The sequence below is a fragment of the Stegodyphus dumicola genome, chromosome 4, assembly GCF_044657685.1.
Source record: "Stegodyphus dumicola isolate Sdum_Otavi_A_Nest chromosome 4, ASM4465768v1".
Taxonomy (NCBI): domain Eukaryota; kingdom Metazoa; phylum Arthropoda; class Arachnida; order Araneae; family Eresidae; genus Stegodyphus; species Stegodyphus dumicola.
In genome coordinates, this window is record NC_140771.1 from 23,335,322 (window position 1) to 23,358,217 (window position 22,896).

At 31.6% G+C, this 22,896-nt stretch overlaps 1 protein-coding gene across 2 annotated transcripts in view; it reads right to left on the reverse strand.

Annotated features, from left to right (window-relative positions):
- Positions 1 to 10,722: 10,722 nt before the first annotated feature.
- Positions 10,723 to 22,896, reverse strand: part of LOC118186586 (uncharacterized) — a 65,901-nt gene continuing 53,727 nt past the window's right edge. For both annotated transcript variants that reach the window (XM_035356693.2, XM_035356692.2), the window contains exons 4-7: positions 20,934 to 21,018; positions 16,544 to 16,572; positions 12,104 to 12,155; positions 10,723 to 12,018 (exon numbers count right to left, since the gene is read on the reverse strand). In XM_035356693.2, coding sequence (XP_035212584.1) covers positions 11,972 to 12,018; positions 12,104 to 12,155; positions 16,544 to 16,572; positions 20,934 to 21,018 — 213 coding nt within the window. In that variant the 3' untranslated portion in view covers positions 10,723 to 11,971. The remainder of the gene's footprint in view (positions 12,019 to 12,103; positions 12,156 to 16,543; positions 16,573 to 20,933; positions 21,019 to 22,896) is intronic.

Below are 22,896 nucleotides of genomic sequence, written 5' to 3' on the forward strand. Positions count from 1 at the left end.
TAAGTGCTCATTTCATTCAAGGAATGGAATGTCATCAAAAGTAATGTTGAAGTGATACTAAGTTTTAATTACAAAGTCAAAATTGTTTAATAGAATAAATTAAATTTTAAAATACCTTTACATTAAAAAGTAATTGCATTGCGTTATGAATTATTGCTAGTAATATTTTGTTTAAACGTTCATGTGTTACTTTCGTGATGCGTCTGTACGTGGAATGTGGAAAGAAAAGAAAATCTTATGTTTGTATAATAAAAAATATTTGAGAATTAGTACATTTAATATAACGGCGAGAAGAAAAGCAAATTGCGTAAATTTTGTTTGTAACATAAAGAAAAGAGAAATTTAAAATATCTTAACCTAAAAATAGAAACAAAATAAATTTAAAGTTATGAATTCATTCATTATCGAGGATGTACAAAGGTCTGAGCAAGTTGGAACAGAATTGCCTATGTGCAATCCATCAGCCTCATGCTGATTTCCGCTGCACAAAAGTCAGATGAACAAAGAGGATAGGCGTGGTCAAATACTAGTATTCAAGAGATAAAAGCACGGCTTTTGTGTTATCGTCCACGTTTCCCATGCCATAGATGGACAAATACATGAAATTTACATATACGTTTTCATTAAATACTACTATATTATGTCAAAGAGTATAATCAATTAAAAATAAAGGTTAATAACTTGGTCAGGATATACGAGAAGCAATCAGAAAGCGCTATGGGTGAGACTACTGCCCTCTAGCGGTCGTTGCTGAACTAAATAGAACGTTCTAGAAATTCTAACATGTATCTGTATGCTGCAATCAGGTTGCTGATTTATTATGACATCAGAGCAGCGGGGAGTTCTACGTCAATCGATAAGCGCGGAGATGAAACCGAATTACAACACCAACAGGATGAAACACGTGGCTGACGTAGCAATAGCAAGATTATACGAGGTGATAATGCGTGATGTCGTCACGAACAGGATGCAGCACGTTTGGGGTTAAGCTGCGTGGTTGATGACGTACTCCTCCGTAAATTCCCCCCCCCCTGTGAGCGCCACATGGCTCCAAACCCCCATATTCTATCTACTACTATGAGTCAACAGCAAACTTAAAGTAAAATTGATCCAAAGTTCTATTCCTAAACGTACTTTTGATTCTAATTCAGACTACGAACCCTTTAGCTGAAATTAAAATTCTTCTCCAAGATGAAAAATATGATGTATCATATTTTTAAATCGGTAAATTAACTGACAAGATTTTCTTGAAAGTACTTGGGCTCTAATAGCAAAGTACATGTTTCCAAGTTCTTCATTTGGTAATGAAAATTTAAATAGAAAATTTACATATACATTACTGTTTAATACCCTTGATTGGCTTATTCTAACTCGCTAAGGGGTATGGTGGTTAGTCAAATAATGCTTTAGGACAATTAGCGCAAGAAATTTATCCGCATCCAACGCAATCTAATCCTTGCGCATCCAATGGTCACATATCCGCATTACAGTTGTTTGGTTTCGTTCAAGACGACTACCGATTTCTCTGAAAGATAATCCACACTCTCGGTAGGCCACTATCCTTCCTCTGTCGAGCTCGGATACCTGATCAAACGATGATCGCTGTTTACTACGACGCATAATTGATCGCTTTTTTTTTTTTTGAAAAAAACACAATTGCCGAACTTGAAATCGTCGAAAACCCCAGGCCTTAAATAGCGCTTTGAAGTGGCGCCACAGGCGCGCGTAATGTGCATCTGCGCAGAAATTCTAATCATTTTCATATCTCACCTCCGCTAATGCATGTTGTAAATTTCATGTTATTTGCATGCTTCCTTCAGGGCGTTGCATTTACGGTGACCGGCAGTGTAGTTTGAAATGGTAACTATTGATTGTGCTTCTGTCCTATTAAAGACAGCTGAAAGAGTGCTTTTGTGTAAAGTTCTAGAAATGTAAAGGGTTTCTTTGGAGAAAAAAATTTCATCAAGCTATTACGCGTTCTGTGCGCATTCAGTCCATTACGAAACCGTACACACACAACAATATTACACTGTAAGAATTCGTTGTGCTGAAGAACTCATCATCCCAATTAAGAATGAAAAAGATCCGTTTATTTATTACACTTTTATGGAGGAGAACTTTCAAATAATTCATGACACTCATATTGCAGTAGGCCATGAAGAGTGAAACAGAATGATAAAGAGGTTAAAAATATTATAGTCGAATTTATAATGATATATTTAAATTATGAATCTTGTCAAAAGAAACAAAGCATTCTAAGAAAAGGTCTTGTTGTTAAACCACTTAAAAGCAGCGAATTAAATTCAGGATGCCAAGTAAATCTCATAGATATACAACCATAAACGGACGGACACTTAAAATTTATAATGATTTAAGATCATTTAACGAAATTTATTCAATTAGGAAAGCTAAAGAACAAAATGAGCCGAAGAATTTGCTTATGTTCTGGATGTGTTCATAATCTATCTGGAGGACCGTGCATCTTGCAAAGTGACAATGGCCGAGAATCTGTTAATAAAGTTATTAAAGAATTATTTGGAATATGGAATGAACTCAAAGTAGTCATGGTAAGCAAAGACAATGAATCACAAAGTTCAGTTGAAAGAGGAACCCAAGATATTGAAAAAAATATTATCCTCTTGGCTTAAAACAAACAATAGAACGAAGTGGTCAGAGATTCATTCAGGTTTTCAAAAACAAAGCACATCTCTCTGGAACAGATCGCAGTCTATACAAAGCCATTATAGTATTTGACTGTAAAGCGAAGGCATGTTTAACAACCAACTTTGTCGATCGATACCTTGTCAGGAATTGCCACTGATTTTGCGGTATCAAGAAACGAGTCTAATAATAATGTTTAACGTAGTCAGTAATCTCCACTGAGGATGGGATATAAGTGCAATGAGTGATGACAATGCAGAAGTGGAACTGAATGATTCGAGTAATCTGTTATATGTCCACTCAAAAATAGAAATAAGAGTGTTCCACAAATAGAAAGGATAAAACATAATTCTGAATTAGAAAAGACCGATGATGGAAAGAGAAAAGCAAACAGTTCAGTTGATGTTGAAATGGAAGACTGTGAAGAAAGGGAGACTTCTTGTACGCTCAGTATCAGAAAATATTCGAGAAGCACGACGCTCTGCTAACAAACTAAATAAGCAACGACATACTGCACGACATTAAATAAGCAAGCTGAAAAAATATGACGACTTTCGAAGTCAAAATTTCGAAAAATGTCAAACTGAGAAATGTCGGAGAAATTGTTCAGATAAGAATTCTAGAGGTAGATTAATGGTAAGGCCAATAGCTGAAGTACTATATCTGCTATAATTTCAAAAGGAAATAAAAATTTATATTGTTGCGAATTTTGTATATACACAAATAATTTTGGTGTAATTATACGTGAAACTTGTATTTTCTTTATTTAATGAATGTAAGGTGAAAATTTTAAGGGATGATGCTCTGCCGGAAAAATAAGAATACAGGGGCAAGTCCATTTAACATTGAGTAAATGGCTATTTCGCCAAACTAGGGACTGTTTTGGCGACTAATTTTTGTCTCCAAACTTGGCGATTATTTGGGTCTTGTCCCTGTATAACTATAATGGGTAAACTAGCGCCAAAACTGTCGCTAGTTTGGCGAGATATCCTCAAACTAGACCAAATAATCGCCAAGTTTGGAGACAAAAATTAGACGCCAAACTTATTATTATTTGGATCTAAACTTAATACGATTATTTGGGTCTCGTCGCTGTGTAATTATAATGTGTACTGTAATTGAATGATTAATTGAGTCTTATATTAGATGGAACTGTATCCGGCCCTCATATGCCTTCCAGTAATTTCGAAAAACAGAAAGTACTAGATATTTCTGACCGGAGAGAGCATCAGTTTCTCAGTTTTTCAAACAAAATAGTATATAATTTCGTTTCTGTGAATTATTCTCATGGGCTGCCTTTAGAGCAAGCAGTGGCTAAACAGCACAAAAGGTAAATACAAAAATCATTTAAAAATAATGCACTAGTTTTTCTGAAATTCATTTTATTACAAGCAGTTTATTAACAGTCATTCTATGTAGTCCGTTTGTTTCTCAACAGCTGTGATTCAGTGTCTCGGAAAATTTGTTGTTACTACATTTTTTAAATTAGTAAAGACAAAATTTCAATTCTAAACCTTTCCGCGATTGCTAATTAGCATATATGCGCTGGATGTAATGACAAAAGTAGCGTAGGTATTCATTTTAGAGAAAACCTTTTTCAAATAACTGACAGGTTATTTGAAAAAGTGTATTTATTAATTTTTGCTCCAATGTGAAAGTAGAAAATTCATTTTGAAAATAACTCCGCTGGTGGATATGCAGTTTTGCTTATGTTTAAAATTTTGATGTCTTTATTGAAAAATTCTTTCTTGCTCAAAAAATGTGCTTATCGTGCATCTTTTTCACTATACTATACCCTCTCATTGCTTTCATTTTGAGTCTGAATTGTGCAGTCGTCGCTCCATTAGCGAAGTGAACAGTGCTTTTTTTTTCACGCCTGTTAAAACTGAATTGTTTTATTCATAAATGTCTTGAGAAAATGGCTGGAAAGACCGCTGACTTTGGAGTCACTGGTATTGTTTATTAGAACTGAAAGTGATGCTGGTTTATCTAATGCAAAAGCAGCATAGTTTTTGTTTATTAAAAAATGGAACTTTGGAACAGTCGGAGCTTTTCAGAGAAGAAAACATTTTAGACTGAATAACTTTCGAAGATAAGGCTGCTATTACAAGTGACTGACGATGAAATAATTTGAAGTGCATTAAAATCAGCTGCTGAAATTCAGATACTGAGTCTAATAATGAGGAATCAAAAGTCAGAATACTTCTTGATCATCCGCATCCTATCGAAAAGAGGCGAAAAAGCGTTGATGGCGCATTGCATCATGTCACCAAAGTGTATATGTAACAACCCAGGTACGCGCATGGTTGAATCCACGTGGATTTGCACTTTTAAAATGCATTTTTAGGAATAGAATTTCTTTTTGCATCGATTACACTTGGTCGACTTGCTTTATTTGATTACAGCAAAGCACACAATAAGGCTATCTGCCTACGGGAAAGGATGCCTTCGTAGAGGACTCAAGGGAAACTGGTTCGGATACACGTTACACAAGGGTAAAACTAAGAAAACGCCTATGCAGCCAGCCCGTTTGCTGGGATTCGAAACCAGACCGAACTACCAGTATTCATAGAATTTACCGCTCGGCCGCTAGTAGGCCCAACAGTTTAGAAGGACATCTTGAGAGAAATAAATATTTGATGTTTTTTAATGAATGTAGACAAAGAACAACAACAACAAAAGACGATGGCACTTCAATGTATCGTTGAAACAGATGTAAAAATGAGCAAACAAACTTTTCTCGCTAAAGTCGCCAACATATTCGCCATACGTGATTCGTAAGGCGAACACGTGACACAATTTAGATTGAATAACTTTCGAAGATAAGATAAGGCTGCTACTAGTACAAGCGACTGACGATGAAATAATTTGAAGTATGCTGAGTCTGATAATGAGGAATCAAAAATCGCCGTACGTATAACGACTTCAAATCATGTCGTCTTCGATCACTAAACTAAGAATATCCAATTAGATCAGGCTTAAGAAATGCATTGGAACGTAACAATAATAATAAAAAGTTGTCGCTTTGAGGTTACGAGGAAACCGGTACTACAGCCGATATTTGTCGCTAATTCAATGCGAACCCTTTTTTCACTAAAACTAGTAAAAATAATTAATTTAATACATATAAAAAATAGGAGGCACTAAATGTATCACTGAAATCAGGGTTCATAGCCACATTTTAGTTAAAAAAATAAGCACCTATAAGCACTTTTCAAGCACATTTTAAGAAAAAAAATAAACACCTGTCTAATTACATTATACACAACTGCATAACCTTAAAAATTAGACTTGCAATTTAAAATATGAGCAATGCAATATTTATTAAGAGAATGAGCATTACCTCAAACATGGAAAACAACTTTAAAAAAAAAATTAAATGACAGTTCAATTTACAGAATTAGTTGAGAAAAAAAAAAAAAAAACTATGCAGAACTAAACTATGTTACAAGATTTAATGATCAGTTCAAAATATAGAAAATAAAAAATAATAATAAGCCATATTAATTGTATTCTCTTGGCACCTAATAATAAATACAATTTACTTTCCAACTCATATTAATATTTAAATAATTTAACTTAAAATTCTGAACATTTTCTAAATTTTCATTGCATAACAGTTTTCCCTTAACATTATTCGGTATTCGTTACTTCTGTACCGAAACGGGTGCTTTTCGGTATTCGCTACTTTGTAACGAAAATATGCGTCTCTTCTCGGTATTTCGGTATTCGTTACTGGAGGATCGATGAGGGTTCAGCTCACTTCGGTTTTGGTAAGAGGACAGTAGTAGCTGGTTGTATTTGCGAATGGTGATATGCGCTCCTTGTGTCCATGAATGACCTTGAAATAGGGCATGGAATGGCAAACGTGAAAGGCGCGGGAACTTCCGTTCGTCACCGAGACTAGAACTTGAGGTAGTATAATTAATTGCCTTTGTGTGCGCGGGAGAACGAGTGTGAAATAGTGGACATTTTTCGAAAGGCTGTTCGTTGTGTGTGTGTGTGTGTGGGGGGGAATAGTAGAATCATTAGGCGATATTGCACTTAGTTCCTTCAGTGTGCAAAATCGTTAGCTGCGTATTTCGGTACTCCAAATCGTTACTAGGGCACTTCGGTACTCCAAATCGTTACTAGGGTACTTCAGTACTCCAAATCGTTACTAGGGTACTCAGGTACAGCAAACCGTTACTCCGGTATTTCATTACTTCGGTACTCCAAATCGTTACTTCGGTACTTGAAATCGGTTTTCGGTACTTTTCAAAGTAACGGTTACTTGAGTAACGGGTATTTTGTACCGGGTACTTTTCTAAGTACCGAAGTTGCCCATCACTATATAAAAATAGACCAACGGAAATGAGAAATATTCTGCTTAGAAAGCACAGTAAAATTATTTTAAGTGTTCATAAATAAATCTCAGACTGAACATAAAAATGAATTATCTCTGCAAAATACAGCAAACGCTATTGCGCAATACGTGCGGCGTAATTCTTCCATACGTGATATTACGCAATCGGAATCAACAGCTGCCGGTATTCGGAGAATAAAGAACTAAATAAAGGAAAAGAAAGATATTTACTAATTTGAGATGTTTTTGATTCTAATTTTGAACAGACTGCATTAAATTTCCGGAATAGAATAATTTTTCGCTTGGGTTGGGTAGACCACAAAACTTTTAGGCCTATTCAATCCAGATTGGACAGTAACAAACAAACAAAACAAAACAAAAAAAAAACAAAAAAAAATACAGATTTTGCGGAGAAAGGGGAGAACCTCCCAACCTCCGTACTGTATAATGTATTTGGAAATATATATATATTGACTATTCGATTACTTTTTTTTTATTTAAGACATTCCGAATATTATTCCTTAGAAAGCTAATCTGTGTAAAAATACACACATTTTTGGAAGTTTATCTACACTTCAGCAGCTACTGCAACTATATTATTATAAATATTCATACATATGCTCATAATAAACAAGAATATGAATTGGCCACGCGGAACGAGAATGCAAATTATTAAAATTATTGACAGAAATTCAAACGTGTGTAGTATTTGGGTGGGAGGAAAAGAATACTTTGCTACTTTTGATATCCCTGTTTCAGCAGGAATTATATCCCGCTATTACAGGCACCTCAAATAACCCAGGTTAGGAGAGACATGACATACAGTGCTTCGCAGGAATACCTTGATAAGGGACTGCAGGAAGATTGTGTAGATGTGGCCCAGGCCAGTGTAAATGAAGAAGTCATACTTTGAAACTTCAAAATTGGCTGGCAGAAGTTAGGAGTATTTATGGGGGGATTCCGATAAATGTGGGTTGCATAGGGCCTTAAATTGATGTCAATTTCTAGGAGCTCGTACTTAAAATTGTCAGAATAATTTACCTCCGCGTTGGTGATGGCTTTCTTTAAAATTTTTTAATTTAATTTATTGATAAATAACGCCACCGAATGTACCGGAATTTTCTACGGTTTTCGCAATTCTCTTTGACCAATAGAACGGCGTGCACCTGTCTGTACTCTCGCGCGCACCACATGTTACGTTAATGCAGAGAAAGGAGGAAAAGCTATTTCCAGGAGTATGATTCACCATCTGACGTTCCATATAAGGAAGAAAAGTTGTTTATTTTCGGTTTTGGTACGGGGGTAAAATGTGCGTTCATTAAAAAAGCACTAAAAGCAAAAAATAAGCACTTAAAATAAAAGGGGCTTTAAAGAAAAAGTAAGCACCTATAAGGGCCTTTATATTTTATTTTCAAATATAAGGAATTAAAGCACTTGTAAGGACCGCTACGAACACTGGAAATAGATGTAAAAATAAGCAAACAAATGATTCTCTCCAAAGTCGATAAAGAGTTCGCGATTTTTCGATGGGGCTGCGGATAATCCAAAAGTACCAAAATTACTTTTACTGAGCGTTAGCATAAGCGAAACAATAAACTCTTTAGGGAAAAAAAATGCAACATATCAAGAAATAATGTCTATATGCAGACTTCAGGTGAAAATAAGAAAAAAGAAACCTGAGGCAAGAAACTGAAGAAATGTTCAAAAATACAAAAGTAGTAATTATTATTATTATGGGTTACAGTTAGACATCAAAATATGATGGTTTGTATTAAAGACTTCTAGTTTATGAGTCTATATGTACAAATAATCCACAAACAGTGTAAAAATTACGAAGAGAAAAATGTTAACCTGATTAAGAAAAAATAACTTGTAATCTAAAATAAGTCACTAATCCCCACAAACCCTTAGTCTCAGGGTGTGCAGATTTAAAGCAATCCTGCATTACATACTCTGCGAGAGACTAAAAATAGTAAATCAATGTGCTTAATATAATGGCTGAGTGGGTAATAATAAGATTTTGCATTAACAAACGAAAAAAAAAAAAAGTTAGCTTTCTTTCTCAAAATGTATGAGGGATACGAATCCTGATTACTAATATTTGATAAGAGAAGCTAGTTTAATATCTTTACCAATTTTTAACATGCAGAAGAGGAAAAGAAAAATTTTGAAAACAAAACAAACAAAAGCTGGTAAAGATTAAATTACCATACAGGTCTGAAAGCATACTGCTATTAATATAGAGTTATGGTTTAAACATTCATGAAATATTCAAAACACAGTCTCAGAGTTCCAACTTAAGCCCTATCGAATATTTGGCAAAAAAATGGAATCTTAAATTCTGTAATAAAATAGGTAAATCTTTAAAACAATTGAAATTAATAACAAATGAAATGAAAAATAATTAGGCCATAAATAATATGATACCATGTCATAGACTAATATATGTTTTTTAAAGCTATTATCTGCTGAAATACTAGAAAAAATTAAAATTTTACCCCACAGAATAGTTCATGACAAGAAATCTGTGCCCAAAAGTGGAAATATCTTTTAAGCTGAAGAATTTATTTTTGAAAAATTTCATAATGACGTGACAAGATGAAACCCTTTTTTGAAGCAAAACAAATTTTAAGATATTTCAATTTAGTACACCCAACATTTGTAGGGTCATAAGTTTATACTGGTGCAGGAACCTGAAAAAATGTGCTTTGCTATGGTTGGAAACTGAACCCTGAACCTCCCGAATACGCATACAGCATGCTTCCAGCTACACCATTGAAGGCATATGGAAAGGAGGGAGAAAATATCAAATATCTTATATATTCCCCTCTTTTTAAAGGGTGACAAGTAATTAGGAAGACCAATTGCCAAATCCTGGAGGTGACATATTATCAACCAATCATCAGTTTTTGTTTCGTTTTCAAAATTTTTCTTTTTCTCTTCTGCATGCTAAAAATTGGTAAAAGATATTAAACTAGCTTCTCTTATCAAATATTAATAATCAGGATTCATATTCCTCATACATTTTGAAAAAGAAAGCTAAATTTTTTTGTTAATGCACCACCTTTTAGTTTGGTTGCCATTTGTAAAATCTCTCTCTCTCTTTTTTTTATTATAAAGATTTTCAGTTATACCATGATGGCATGAGGAAAGGAGGGAGATACCTTATACACGTTTTAGAAATAAAAAAGATCAGATCACTTTTGTCCGACACTGTATATTTAAAAATTTGGGGCTTTATTGTCATCAAAATTACTCATATTATTGCTAGATACATGACTTTCCTCAAAATGCAAGAGTTTAACATTTCTCTAAATTAACTGGGCAAAAATGAATCTAACTTTGACAATAATTGCACAAAAACAATGCATTAGAAGAAAAAAAGTTCCTGGGTCCTTCTTCAAGGATAAAAAGGTTCTCACATAAATGTTAAAAAAAGAAATTTGAAATATAAAGCTGAATCATAAATCGTGCAGAGTAATCATAACCATATAATCACAAAGTAACATAATCATTACCTTATCTAAATATTAAAAATTTAAGTTTGTTTTTCCTGATAGCTTTTTGTGAAGACATTTTCCTTTTGTTTTATTTAAAGCTAAATTTATGATAAGCTTATTCTAGACCATCTATTTCAATAATCTGGAATACCAGTATTAAATGTTTTAGGACATTTTGTGCAAACAATCAAAGAAAAAGAGCACTACCAATAATAATAATCTAGAAATTTTTTTATTACACAAAAATGACTTAAGAATACAATTAAACATAAAAACAACTATTATTCTCTTTTTGGCGTCAACTTTGAATGTGCACTAAAATATATACACAAACATGGTGTATTATAAATAGATACACATTTACATGAAACTTTAAAAAACTGACAGCCACATAAATGCAGATCTATTTGTACAGATCCTTCATAGTTTATCAAAATAAAAATTAGAACATTTCATCATGTAAAAAATAAAATGGTGAAGTTAAGTTACATACAAACAGATGCCACAAATGAAATATGAAATTATGAAACAAAAATATCTATTAAATAAGTTGAAGTATTATCAAATGAAGCATCCTCACAATACCAGCTTCATTAGTCATAATGTTATACACACTGTATCACAGTAATTTATCATGTGGATGGAATGGTTGGCAGATAATATTTACCAGAAAAGGATAATTATAATTAAATTTAAATATTTACCCAAAAATTAATCCTTAAATGTGCCAAGCCCCGAGTCACTGGAAAACAAGTAAGTATTTAATACTATTATTAACAATACTAAATAAGTTTTACTTAGTTCTGTATTTTAAGTTTTGAACTCGGAGAAATGCTAAACCATGCACACTAAGTTCTTTTGAAATTTTATAAGAAATTCACTAGGTTCATGATACAATACTAGCTACAGTAATTAGTTAAAAAAAATTAAAGCAGAACTTCATTTAAGTAATCGCACAAATGGCAGTTGAACCATACCTAAAAATAAACTCGTTGATAACTTTCCAAACCCAATATAACCCAACATTACAAATAAATCTCTATTAATCATTCAATAATTATATTCTTCATTCTTCATACTAAAATATCTTTATAAATACTGAAAAAAAAAAATGAAATGTACTGACTACAGAAATATAGAAACGATGGTCGGTCAAAAATACCTGCAAATTATTAATTACACATCAAGAGCAGACAATGTTACAAAATATTACATAAAATAATATAAAATTACAAACATAAGGAATTTCTATATAAAGTTTACAAATTACACTTAACAGTAGTTTACAGAAAAATATATTTCATACAATGTGGGAAGGGCAGAGAAACATTAAGTTCAGGTCTAACTGATGTATTAAAATCTTCTAGAATTAAGTAACTTCTTATAAATGGAAAAAAGCTTCAACAGAAAAAGAATTGTAATTGGTGGTTATGCCTATGTTAGAAAAAAATGTCTAGATTTTTAACTATGAATGAGTATCAGCTGTTCGTGAACGCAAGGTTCTACCAGTACCTAAGGAAAAAAAAATTAATTGTAATAAATAATAATCATTTATTATTTTACATATAATTGAAATATTAATTTTTGAAAAACTAACCTTTAAATGCCTTTAAATCACTTTTGCTAGGTGAATCAGTATTTACTTTATTCTGAAAAGAAAATTAAAAGCAATGTAGCAAGAGGAACAAGAAATTAAAATATATTACATTAAAAGAAGTATTTCTGAAAATTAAAGATTCATCCTAAAATTCATCATGAACACCATACCACTTTTAAGTTTTAATAGCAAAATTTTATAATATTCCTACCAGTTCTTTAAAATTACAAAAATATATTCCTTAGCTAATAATAAATCATTAGTTTATAAGAATTTTCAGATTATATAAAGTTTTAAACTAAACTAATTCAATTAATTTACATTTTTCTCCATATCTCAGATTCTTTGATGTACATCTGAGAAATATGGGCAAGGTGATATTTTTATGGGAAAATGCATACTAACAGAATTAGCTTATTTTAATTTTAGCAGCCCTATTTGCACAACATTAAAAAAAGGAGGGACATTTATCCCAATGTAAAATTTCATGTCCAATTCAACATCTACTTCAAATATTTACAGTGGCATCAATTTTTTTTTTACTCCATGCACCCCTTTTAAAACTGCTAGAATATCATTCCCCTCATTCTAAACCTTGAAAAATACATGAACAGTTATATAAATTTAGATTTAAAAAAATTAATGTGTTTGATAAATTGAACAAGAAAAAACATAAAAATATTAATAAATAACAAAACTTCTTTTAAAGTAGTTTAATATTCATGAAATAAAACTAAATACAAGTAAATAAAAGGCCGACTGCATTCTCCCCTTGAAATTAAGAAAATCCCCCCCCCCAGTTGATGCATGCATCTAATTACTCTAATCATTGTTTTCTTTTATATAATTTTGACTGCAACAACAAAAATTTTATTATAATAATGAAAATTACAAATTAATACCCTTTTTATGGTTGCTCTTCAATGCAACAAAAAGGACAAAAGACATTTTGATTTTTCTTGACTTACAAAAAAGGGTGCCAAAATTTGCTTTATATTAAAAGGTTGCCAACATTTGCTTCAAGTGGCACTCAAAACTAGATATGGCCTTAGACGTTAATAGATACACTATTTTTAATATTTACAGAACTAATATTTATTTAAATAAAGCTTAGTTCATAACTGAATATGAATAAAGCTATTACTTTAAATAGATTATCAATTCTCAAACTTAAAATGCCTGTGGATCCCCTTCTTGTAACAAAAATGTGACCATGAACCCACAAAAGTAATAACTCTATATAGGTGCATAATAAAAAAATTACTAATTTAAATTTGATGTCTTGAATAGTAAATGCCGACATAAAAATACAATACAAGTAAAACATTTTGATGTTGAAAGTAATATTTATTGTAATTATAATTTTTTTTTAACCTTCTAAAACCAGGCTGAAATTCTCATAATATAACCTTCAGACCGGCGCGATCCGAAGCAGTTTTGCGCTCTCTTTGACATTTTCCTAATGAGAAAAGTCATTAGTCCCCCTCCATGGATGCAGTAAAATTTACATGTTTGTCGGACGCTATCCCATAGTAGATGGGTTGCTAAATTTGCGATTTTTTCGATGATTGTTTTGCTTTCATTTAAATGAAATTCTAAATAAATAGTGCATAAATAAATATGCAGTACTGGATGCATATCCAGTGCACTATTTATTTAGAACAAAATGTATGCAATGTTTATATTTCACTCACTATTTCTGATCAATCTCGTAAAAAATTTGTGAATTTTTTAACTTTGTTTTCACTCTTCATTTATATTCATGCGTTTTTGTTATTAGAAATTAGAAAACGATAACAAAATTTTACAAAATATAATAAATACGAACTAGCTTTGGAAAGTCTGCAGGCTGGAATGTGATTTTTAATAACATATTTTCATTAACAAAATAGTGGTAATGAAATAATAATAATAATATTTATTATCATTAGATGATTAGAATGAGATTCAATACAATTAGATTTTGAGATGAACTTAGAGCAATAATAAAGCTTTACATAACAATAACAGAGCTTTAAATGTGCTTTTTTCGATAATTTTGTTATTGTAATATAAAAAAGAAAATCTGAGATACATTGGTTGCGTTTCATCATTTAACTTTAACAAATATTACATTGGACTATCAGGCAAAGGAGGTATATTTTTAACAAGAATTTCTCTTTGTGAAATTGGCTTTTGTTTATGTTAGCAGAGAAAAAATATATACATGCAATCATCAAAAGTACAAAAGTACTATACATGCAATCATCAAAAGTATTTTTTAGAACAGTTTTAAATATTCATGAAGAATTAATTATACGTCAATTTCTTTTCATAGGTAGAAATTTCGTCTAAAACCATCGTTTTATCAAAAGGTTGAAGTCTATTTCATTTTCAACGAATATTCTATTTGCACATAATATATTTTCTAATTTATTTTAGAAAGAGTAATCTTTCACGTTTTCAAAAGAATAAGGACATACTGGGTGTTGTCACTTACAATGTAGTAAATATGTTTTTCATATTTCTTCCAGTAATGAAAACTATTACCCTGGAATATTTTCAAAGCAAAATTAAGAAAGCCGTTTACACCAAATTTTGCATAAAGTATCTTTTCTTATATTTTTTTTATTTAAAGTGTGAAATTTTCTCTTTGAAAATATAAAAAATCATGAATGGAGCAAAATTAATTCATGAGAAATAACTTTGGAATGCAATAATTCCATCGTAATATGAAATAGTGGAGAAAAGTGCAATACAGTTTATTTATTCACAAATAATCCCCTCATATGCTTAATTTATGTACTGTCGATTGAGAAATATAGGTTAGTAAATTAAACTGGTTATTTCAATACTTTTTCTTTATCATTTTTTTTACGGGCCCTTCAGTAGAGCAGTAGCGGTGGCTGAACACTTGTAGCTCGCTCGGGTTTGAATCCAAGATAAAGGGTTGGATTCCTGGTTTTTTGTGTAACATAAATGCAAGCCAGCTTTCCTTAGAAAGTCTTCCGTGAAGACATCCCTCCCCTTATACAGGTAATTGTTGTGTGTTTTGATGTAATTCAGTAAGCAAACAAAATTAATTCAATCAAACCTGAAGAACAGGTTGATTACATGTGGAGTTTTCCACCTGGAACATAAATGCGAGAAATTTTCTTTTAAAAAGGTTTACACAAAAGCATCCATTCCCTTAAGCAGATAGCGTTCGTGTGCTTTTCCGTAATCCAATCCTAATTCTCATACATTTAATAGTAAGTTGACATACACTATATTACTCTCTTATTCATCTCCTGATAAATCAGACAAAATTGCCTACATAATAGAAGCACTTTGAAAGAGTTAACAGTTCTTAAGGGTTTTATGCACTCCCCCCCCCAAAAAAAAAACAAAAGTCAAAATAAAATCTTATTATTCATAAGTATAAAAAGGAAGTAAACGATAAAAGCAGTTTTAACTATTTTCTAGAAGGGCATTAAATCTAAAAAATTAATCTATTCTTATTTGCTGTGATTAAAAAGCATTAAATCTGGTAAGCTTAAACAGCGTGCAAAATCACTGACTTTTTTAATCATAGCAAAAGTCAACACTAAAAAAATTAGAGATGACCTCTATTTGATTTTCAAGTATATTGGCACGAGACGAAACCTGTGGTTTTTGCCAAAATGTAGCCAAACTGATAAGAAGAGGGAAACAATGCGTAGCCAGCGGCTATTCTGAGCAGCGACAATGGACCGCCCAGAGATCTACAGATAGGCGATTCTCTAAAATAGGAAGGGAATGGCTGGTAGGACAGTTGTACACAGCCAGCGTTAAAGAAAGTCATTTTCCTGGTACAACTAATGTACCAGCCAGCTTCAAAAAGTTAAACTACAAAAACACATTCTTTTCCCTAATGAGATGAGTGAAACTGATGGGATAATATGAGGTTATATATGTTTGGCTCTATGTTTGTGAGTAACATCATACCTCCATGAGCACTAGTTTTCATTCTGTTTCTTTTTTCAGTGATGAGGTTCATAACTGCACTAATTCCACATTCTAATAGATAAGAAGCTATGGGGAAGCAATCAACAGCTTTGCTACAATGACCCATAATGCGGGAGGTAAAATTTGTATCTGTTTTTGTAACTAGAATTTGTGGTATTGTTATTCAAGCATTGGTTTCAACTCCTCATTTATGGATAATTCAAAAAATCCCTCCAGATTTGTATGGATTGATCCGAGTTTATGGGTCTTAATTTACAGGAACTCACAGTATGCATTTACGTTTATAAATAGAGTACATTTTCATTAAAAAGTATATTTGCATATATATATCAAGAAAACTGGCCTTAAAAAATTTGCCATGCTGAATTTCTTGAAAATAGAAATTTTGCTATTTCGCGTCCAGAATCAAACACAGGATTTTGACGTTCATGATTTATTGGAATTCTACAATAAAAATTTCAAAATACCACTTACTTCATCTATATCTCCACCAGGTGCTTCTTCTAAAGAAGAAAATAAAAAAATTAATATAAAATAATATATTTTCAGGAAGAAAAAAAAATCCCCTACAGTTTAATTAAGAAACCCAGCAAATAAACACAAGACCTGAAATACTTGTAAGAAATAAAGATCAATAAATTTAAGAAATAAAAATCAAATAGTCTAAGGCATTTTTCAAGCCAGATATGCTTATTGATCGAAATTTTAATCCAAATTATTTGATTACTGCAACACGCTTAACAATAGATTGAAAGCCATGTTTACAAATTATTACTCATTACAAAAATTTATGTCTAATAAAAACTAAAAATATATTTTTAACAATTGTGTAAAAATTTCCAATTAAAAATCAGCTAGATATTCACTGAAGCAGGAATTATTCATCAGAATTAATTTATAATTAAACTGATATCATCATCTATCATACATCAGTGACAAAAATACTGACCGAATATACATCAATGACAAAAAATATATGAGAGTTTTAATTATATGTACATATAAAGCAATATGAGGCTTTTGATTTTTGTTTTCATACTTTTATAAAGTTTATTCCAGCATGCCATATTTCCACTGATTATGTGATCAATTGCATCTTCTCTTATTTTAATATACCCATTCCCCTATGCTGTAGCAGCTATTATTTAAAGGTGTTATTGCTAATTATTTACGAGATTATTTATATGTGGCTAGATTCAAACATTAGGAGTTAGTAAATGTTTTCCACTGTTCAATTTTCATAAAAGCTCTGCATTCAGACATTTCACCACATCTTATTATACCTCAGAAATCAATAGAAACATCAAATTTGTGTTTAATCTTGAAAAGTGATTTGGAACAGATTCAATGTTGATTCATGACATATTTTAAGAAGCTTGGCTTCACAATACTTCATTATTTGAATTCAAGTTTTAATATGTAAAAAATAAATGATAATATAAATAAAAAAATGATATAAAAATATCATAAATGCATTACATGTAAAATCATAACGAAAAGAATGTAACCAAATTATGCACTTATGGCATAGTGTACAAGTTATACTGACTGTGTACTAAAAGGATTAAATGTAACCAGCTCTTACTCTACAATGAAAATAAAAAAAGTCTAAGAAATATATTCATCCCCATAGGAAATGAGACTTCAGACGAAATTATCCTGCTCACTTATATCCCCTGTAAGCTGAAGAGGCTAAAGAAATACCAGTTCAAATTACAGATTATCATTTATTTCATCTTTTCATAATGGGATGTCATATGCAAAAACTCTATGTCACCGAAGATATACGTAAAATCAGTGCTAATATAAAAACTTTTGATGGCATCAAAAAGTATCAAAAATTATCTACATAATAATTCAATATTTTGAAAGGTATATCTAATTTCATCCTTTTATCTTACTTTTCAGTTATTATCGAACAAAATTTAAATGCTTAATCTATTGCTTTTAGATCAAAAGTAATAGTTAATTTATTAAATAATAGGGTTATTTTATGAAATACTTTATGTGAAATGTACTGCATATTCCTAAATCAATGCCAATTCCTGTTAAGCCTCAAATAAATGTTTTCTTCAAAAAATTACTCACAATTCAAAATCTGTATATAAGCCAAAATGGAAAAAAAATCATGTAAAATTCAGAAATGTTGCCATAATGGTGAAAATATTGCAAAGCATGAAAACGTGTGGATTATTTTCCATCAAATCACTATGAAGTAAAACACCAGACACCAAATGGGATAGTTATAACTCTGGTAACCACATCTGTAACTAGCACACTTTTCTCATTCATTTGTTATCTTGTACATGATCTGTGGTACGTGTGCTAAATCATGTACAAGATAAGATTTATATTATGAGTCATTTTATTTGAAAGATGAGCGGGAAGAAAAATTTTTATACCGCAGATTTCAAATTACAAGGGATCACATTTGATAAAAGTTTTAATAACAGTATGGTAAATGAAAAACCAGTTCAAGAATGGAAAAAGTGGGGGTCCTAATGTCACCAGCATAAAATGTTTTGGGCTTGCTACAACGAACTGAACCAACATAGTGAACAATTTTGAAAACAGAACAAATTATTTTCATAAAACGAGTATCTTATTTCATTAAAAAATTTTCATAAACTTCGGAAATATAAACTAATGAAATAAAAAAAGTGCAATATTTGATGATGACAGCTTTCTCTTGGCTAACGGAAAAGTACATGCATTTTTTGAGAGATTAGTGGATCTGTATATAAGCCGACATCCGTAATTTAATTTCAGAAAAATTACAAAAATTCTTCGCTTATACATGGAAATATATGGTAGTTTGCATCAGTGTCATCTACTTCAGTGAAAAAATTAGAAGTGTGGGGATGAGGCTCCAAAAGAAATTTTGCCCTGGCCTCTAGTTTGGTAAATCAGGTTTTGGAGGTGTCCATTGCAATTCCTAATTACATCTTTTGTTTTTTTTCTGTTGTTACATCTCTACGATATCTGTTCTCATTAATAGAAAATAAAAATTATCATCATCAAAATTCATCATAAAAAGTAGGCTTCATAAATATCCCTCCTTTTTTTTTAACTTCCTGGCCTGTGAGATTCCAAAATCCACAAATAATTTTTTTAAATGTGTTATACTATTGACTTTCCAATGCCATACATCTTACATAATTTGGATACAGATATGACTTTATCAGCTTAAGCAATTCCACTTTTTGTTTCATTGACAATGAAACACACTTTTCACTTTGCTGCAGCTCCAAAATTAAAAACTTTTTGCCAACATAATCAAAAATTCAAACTTCAATTTTGATAAGATAGATCACTTTAATAAAATAATAATAGGCTAGAAAAATAAAAAGTTTATTAAATTAAAAAAGAGTACAACTTTTGATGTTAATCGAACTTAAGTTCCTTAACTTCTTCAGAATTTAATTATTTTTCCTTTCTCTTCTGCTCTGTCAACAAAGAAAACCTGTGCAAACAACATCCCACTCCAAACAAATATGCCTTGGGGGGTTCACTAATTTTTTTATGTCAATGATAGCCCTCTCTTCCACAGCCACTCAAGGGTAAAAAATGTGATTGCATGTCAATGCAACATCAAGCAATATATTGGGTTGGCAAGAAAGTAATTTCAGTTTGCACAAATAGATGGTGTTATTTTCGCTTTGATATTCTTTTGCCAGTCTTAAAACTTTTTTTTTTTTTCTTTTGAATTTTGGCAGCTGACACTTTTAGGTTGCTATAGAAATAAATTCCATGCATTTTTGTTTACAACTGTTAATTTATGGTCAGTTTTAACATGAGGTACAAAAATAAACATTTTTGATATTTTTCACTTTTTTATTTTCATAAAGGCAAGAAAGTGGCTCAGGCTCACAAAGAGATATGTGAAGTTTATGGTGTTAATGGCTTAACAGAATGCATGAGTCATATTGGTTTAAAAAATTTTGTTCTGCAGATTTTTCACTTGAGGATGACCAACGTTCAGACTGACCTTCTGAAGTTTGTGATGACAAAATGAAAATCATAATTGAATCAAATCATCACTTAACTGTGGGGCAGATTCTAAAAGGTTTCATTGTATCACACACAATTAAAAAACACATAACATGTCTTGGACTGATTAAGAAGCTCAATATTTGTGATACAGTCAAAAGTCATTAATCCAGACTCGTCGGGACTCAAGGGTAAAAGAGATAGGCAATTCCGGATTATCGATTTTTCCAGATTATAGATCATCAGTTTAAATCTGGTAAGATGGCATGCAGAAAATATAAAATTAAAAATATGAAAACTTAATTTATAAAATAAAGAGCAATTATGATCTAAAGGGTATCAAAATATACAAAAAAAACTTAATATTTATTTGTTTACTTTATTAAACATTTCTTTCAATGCGTGCATGCGTAAAGAATACATTACGCATAGTCGAAATTAGAAAATTGCAATCAGAAAACTATTTGATGTGTATCCGTAATATAATGACGAGAAATTTGATTTAAATCATATCAAAAACGGAGTACATTGAGATGAAATACTACATTTAGTAAGGAATTATAAGCCAAATAAAATAAAAACATCTGCCCTGAAGATAAGGATAGTGCTGACAGATCAACTTCCAATTCATTGCGCACTGCGGCATACTGCTTTCATAGCACACCTACTTTTTTCTTGTGTACAATATTTTACGTTCCTAGACTTTGTAAGAAAAAAAAATTCATTAATCTTTGAATATATTAAAATATTAATATTTAACATGGGTGTAAGTATATATGTATTTCCTTCTTATTTCTTAAAGCTGTAATCAATATATGTATATGAGAAAATAAAAACAGGAACATTTCATAAATACATAAGGAAAATCACCTACCTTGGGGATGACAAGAAGTAGCAACTGCAACAATGAATTGAAGCATAGCATCTAGTAATGTAAATCTTGCAAGAAGTTCTCCACTCTAAGAAAGAACAAAGCCATTAAAACAGTCACTTTCATAAAATAGTTGTAAAAAAAAAACCAAGTGCTTCAAACACAGGGTTAAAGATATGCAATAAATGCAACAGAAGTAAAAGAGCTGTAAACTGAAATTTCAAAATAGCCCATGCAGACAGATATTATTTATGGAAATTTTTAACATATGGACAAATGCAAATATTTTTTACTCCTTAACAAGTTCTTTTATCAATATAATATAGCTTGAAAAATTTGAGATATAAAATTCAATTTTTCATGCTGTCATATAGCAAAAATTTCAGTTAATAAAATGTTCATATTATAGCTTAAAAAGTTATACACAAAAAGTTCTTTTACATTTGTGTACAAATTCATAGACATAATCATAGATTCCATAGTTCCACACATTTTTTGTTTTCTGTGAATAAAGACAGATGACTCTCAGAGATGCTGAAATTATCAGCACAGTTCATGCACCGTGAAACAGTGTTCTGCACAGCCACAGTTGTTAAGAAGATATAGTCTAATTTTACATTTTCAATTTAAATTTAATTTTACATACTTCAAACAAATAAGATTTAATTTTAAACAATAAGATTTAATGATTTTTAATTTTAATTTTGCATATTTCAAACAAGTAAGATTGTTATGATTACAAGAAATTCTTACTTTATTTGAATGAGTTTCAATTTTATACTAAAAAAAGAGGCCAGTGGCAGAGTTGGTGCAAATACATAGGCTGGCAGGATTTAAAGGCCGCAAAATTTTTAGAATTAAGAAAAAACTGAGTGGCAGAATTTAGAAGTTGCAGAGTTTACACTGAGCAGTAAAAAGGCTAATGCTCAGATATTTAAACAAATTAAGGTAAGGAAAGTTGATGAAGCAATTCATGAGAACAGATGCTTCACAATGACAACTCTTTCAGAGGCATTTCCGCAAATTTCATGTACTGTTTTGTTAGAAATTGCGTCTGACCGCTTGAATTATCGCAAACTGTGTTCCCGATGGGTTCCAAAAATGCTCACTGATGTTCACAAAACAAAGCGACTTGGTAGTGTCCTGACATTTCTCAGGCGGTACAGTGATGAGAGAGAAAACGTTTTAAACCAAATTGTGACAGGTGATGAAATTTGGGTGTGTCATTTCACACCAGAATCGAAACAACAATCGATGGAGTAGAGACACACTCATTCTCCGAAAAAACAAAAGTTCAAAGTGACAATGTCATCACAAAAAATCATGTGCACTGTCTTCTGGGATAGGAAAGGTGTTTTGCTTACTGAATTTCTTCCCAAAGGTGAAACCATTAATGCGGCACAATATTGTGAGACTTTAACAAAACTAAGGCGTGCCATTCAAAACAAACGAAGAGGAATGCTCAGTAAAGGAATTGTGTTGCTCCATGACAATGCTCGGCCCCCATACTGCTGGTGTCACTCAATCGTTAATTCGACAGTTTCATTGGGAGCAGTTCGATCACCCGCCGTACAGCTCGGACTTGGCGCCGTCCGACTATCACTTGTTCCTGCACATGAAGCGCGAGCTTGGTGGCAAGCGCTTTGGATCTGACGATGACACGAAAAATGCTGTGGAGTCGTGGTTATCGAAACTGGCGGGAAGTTTCCTTGACAATGGTATACAAAAACTGGTCACCCACTATGACAAGTGTTTGATCATTGGCGGAAACAATGTTGAAAAATAGTTTAAGACATGTATTTTCATGCAGAAATAAAATTGGATTCGAAAAAATTGTTTTACTATTTTTTTTTTCAAAACGGTACTTAGTTTCCGAATACGCCTCATATTTAATTCCACAAAACATCTTCATTACAGTATCAAGTAGCACTAACAAAATTCATTTCAATTATACTTACAAAATTTA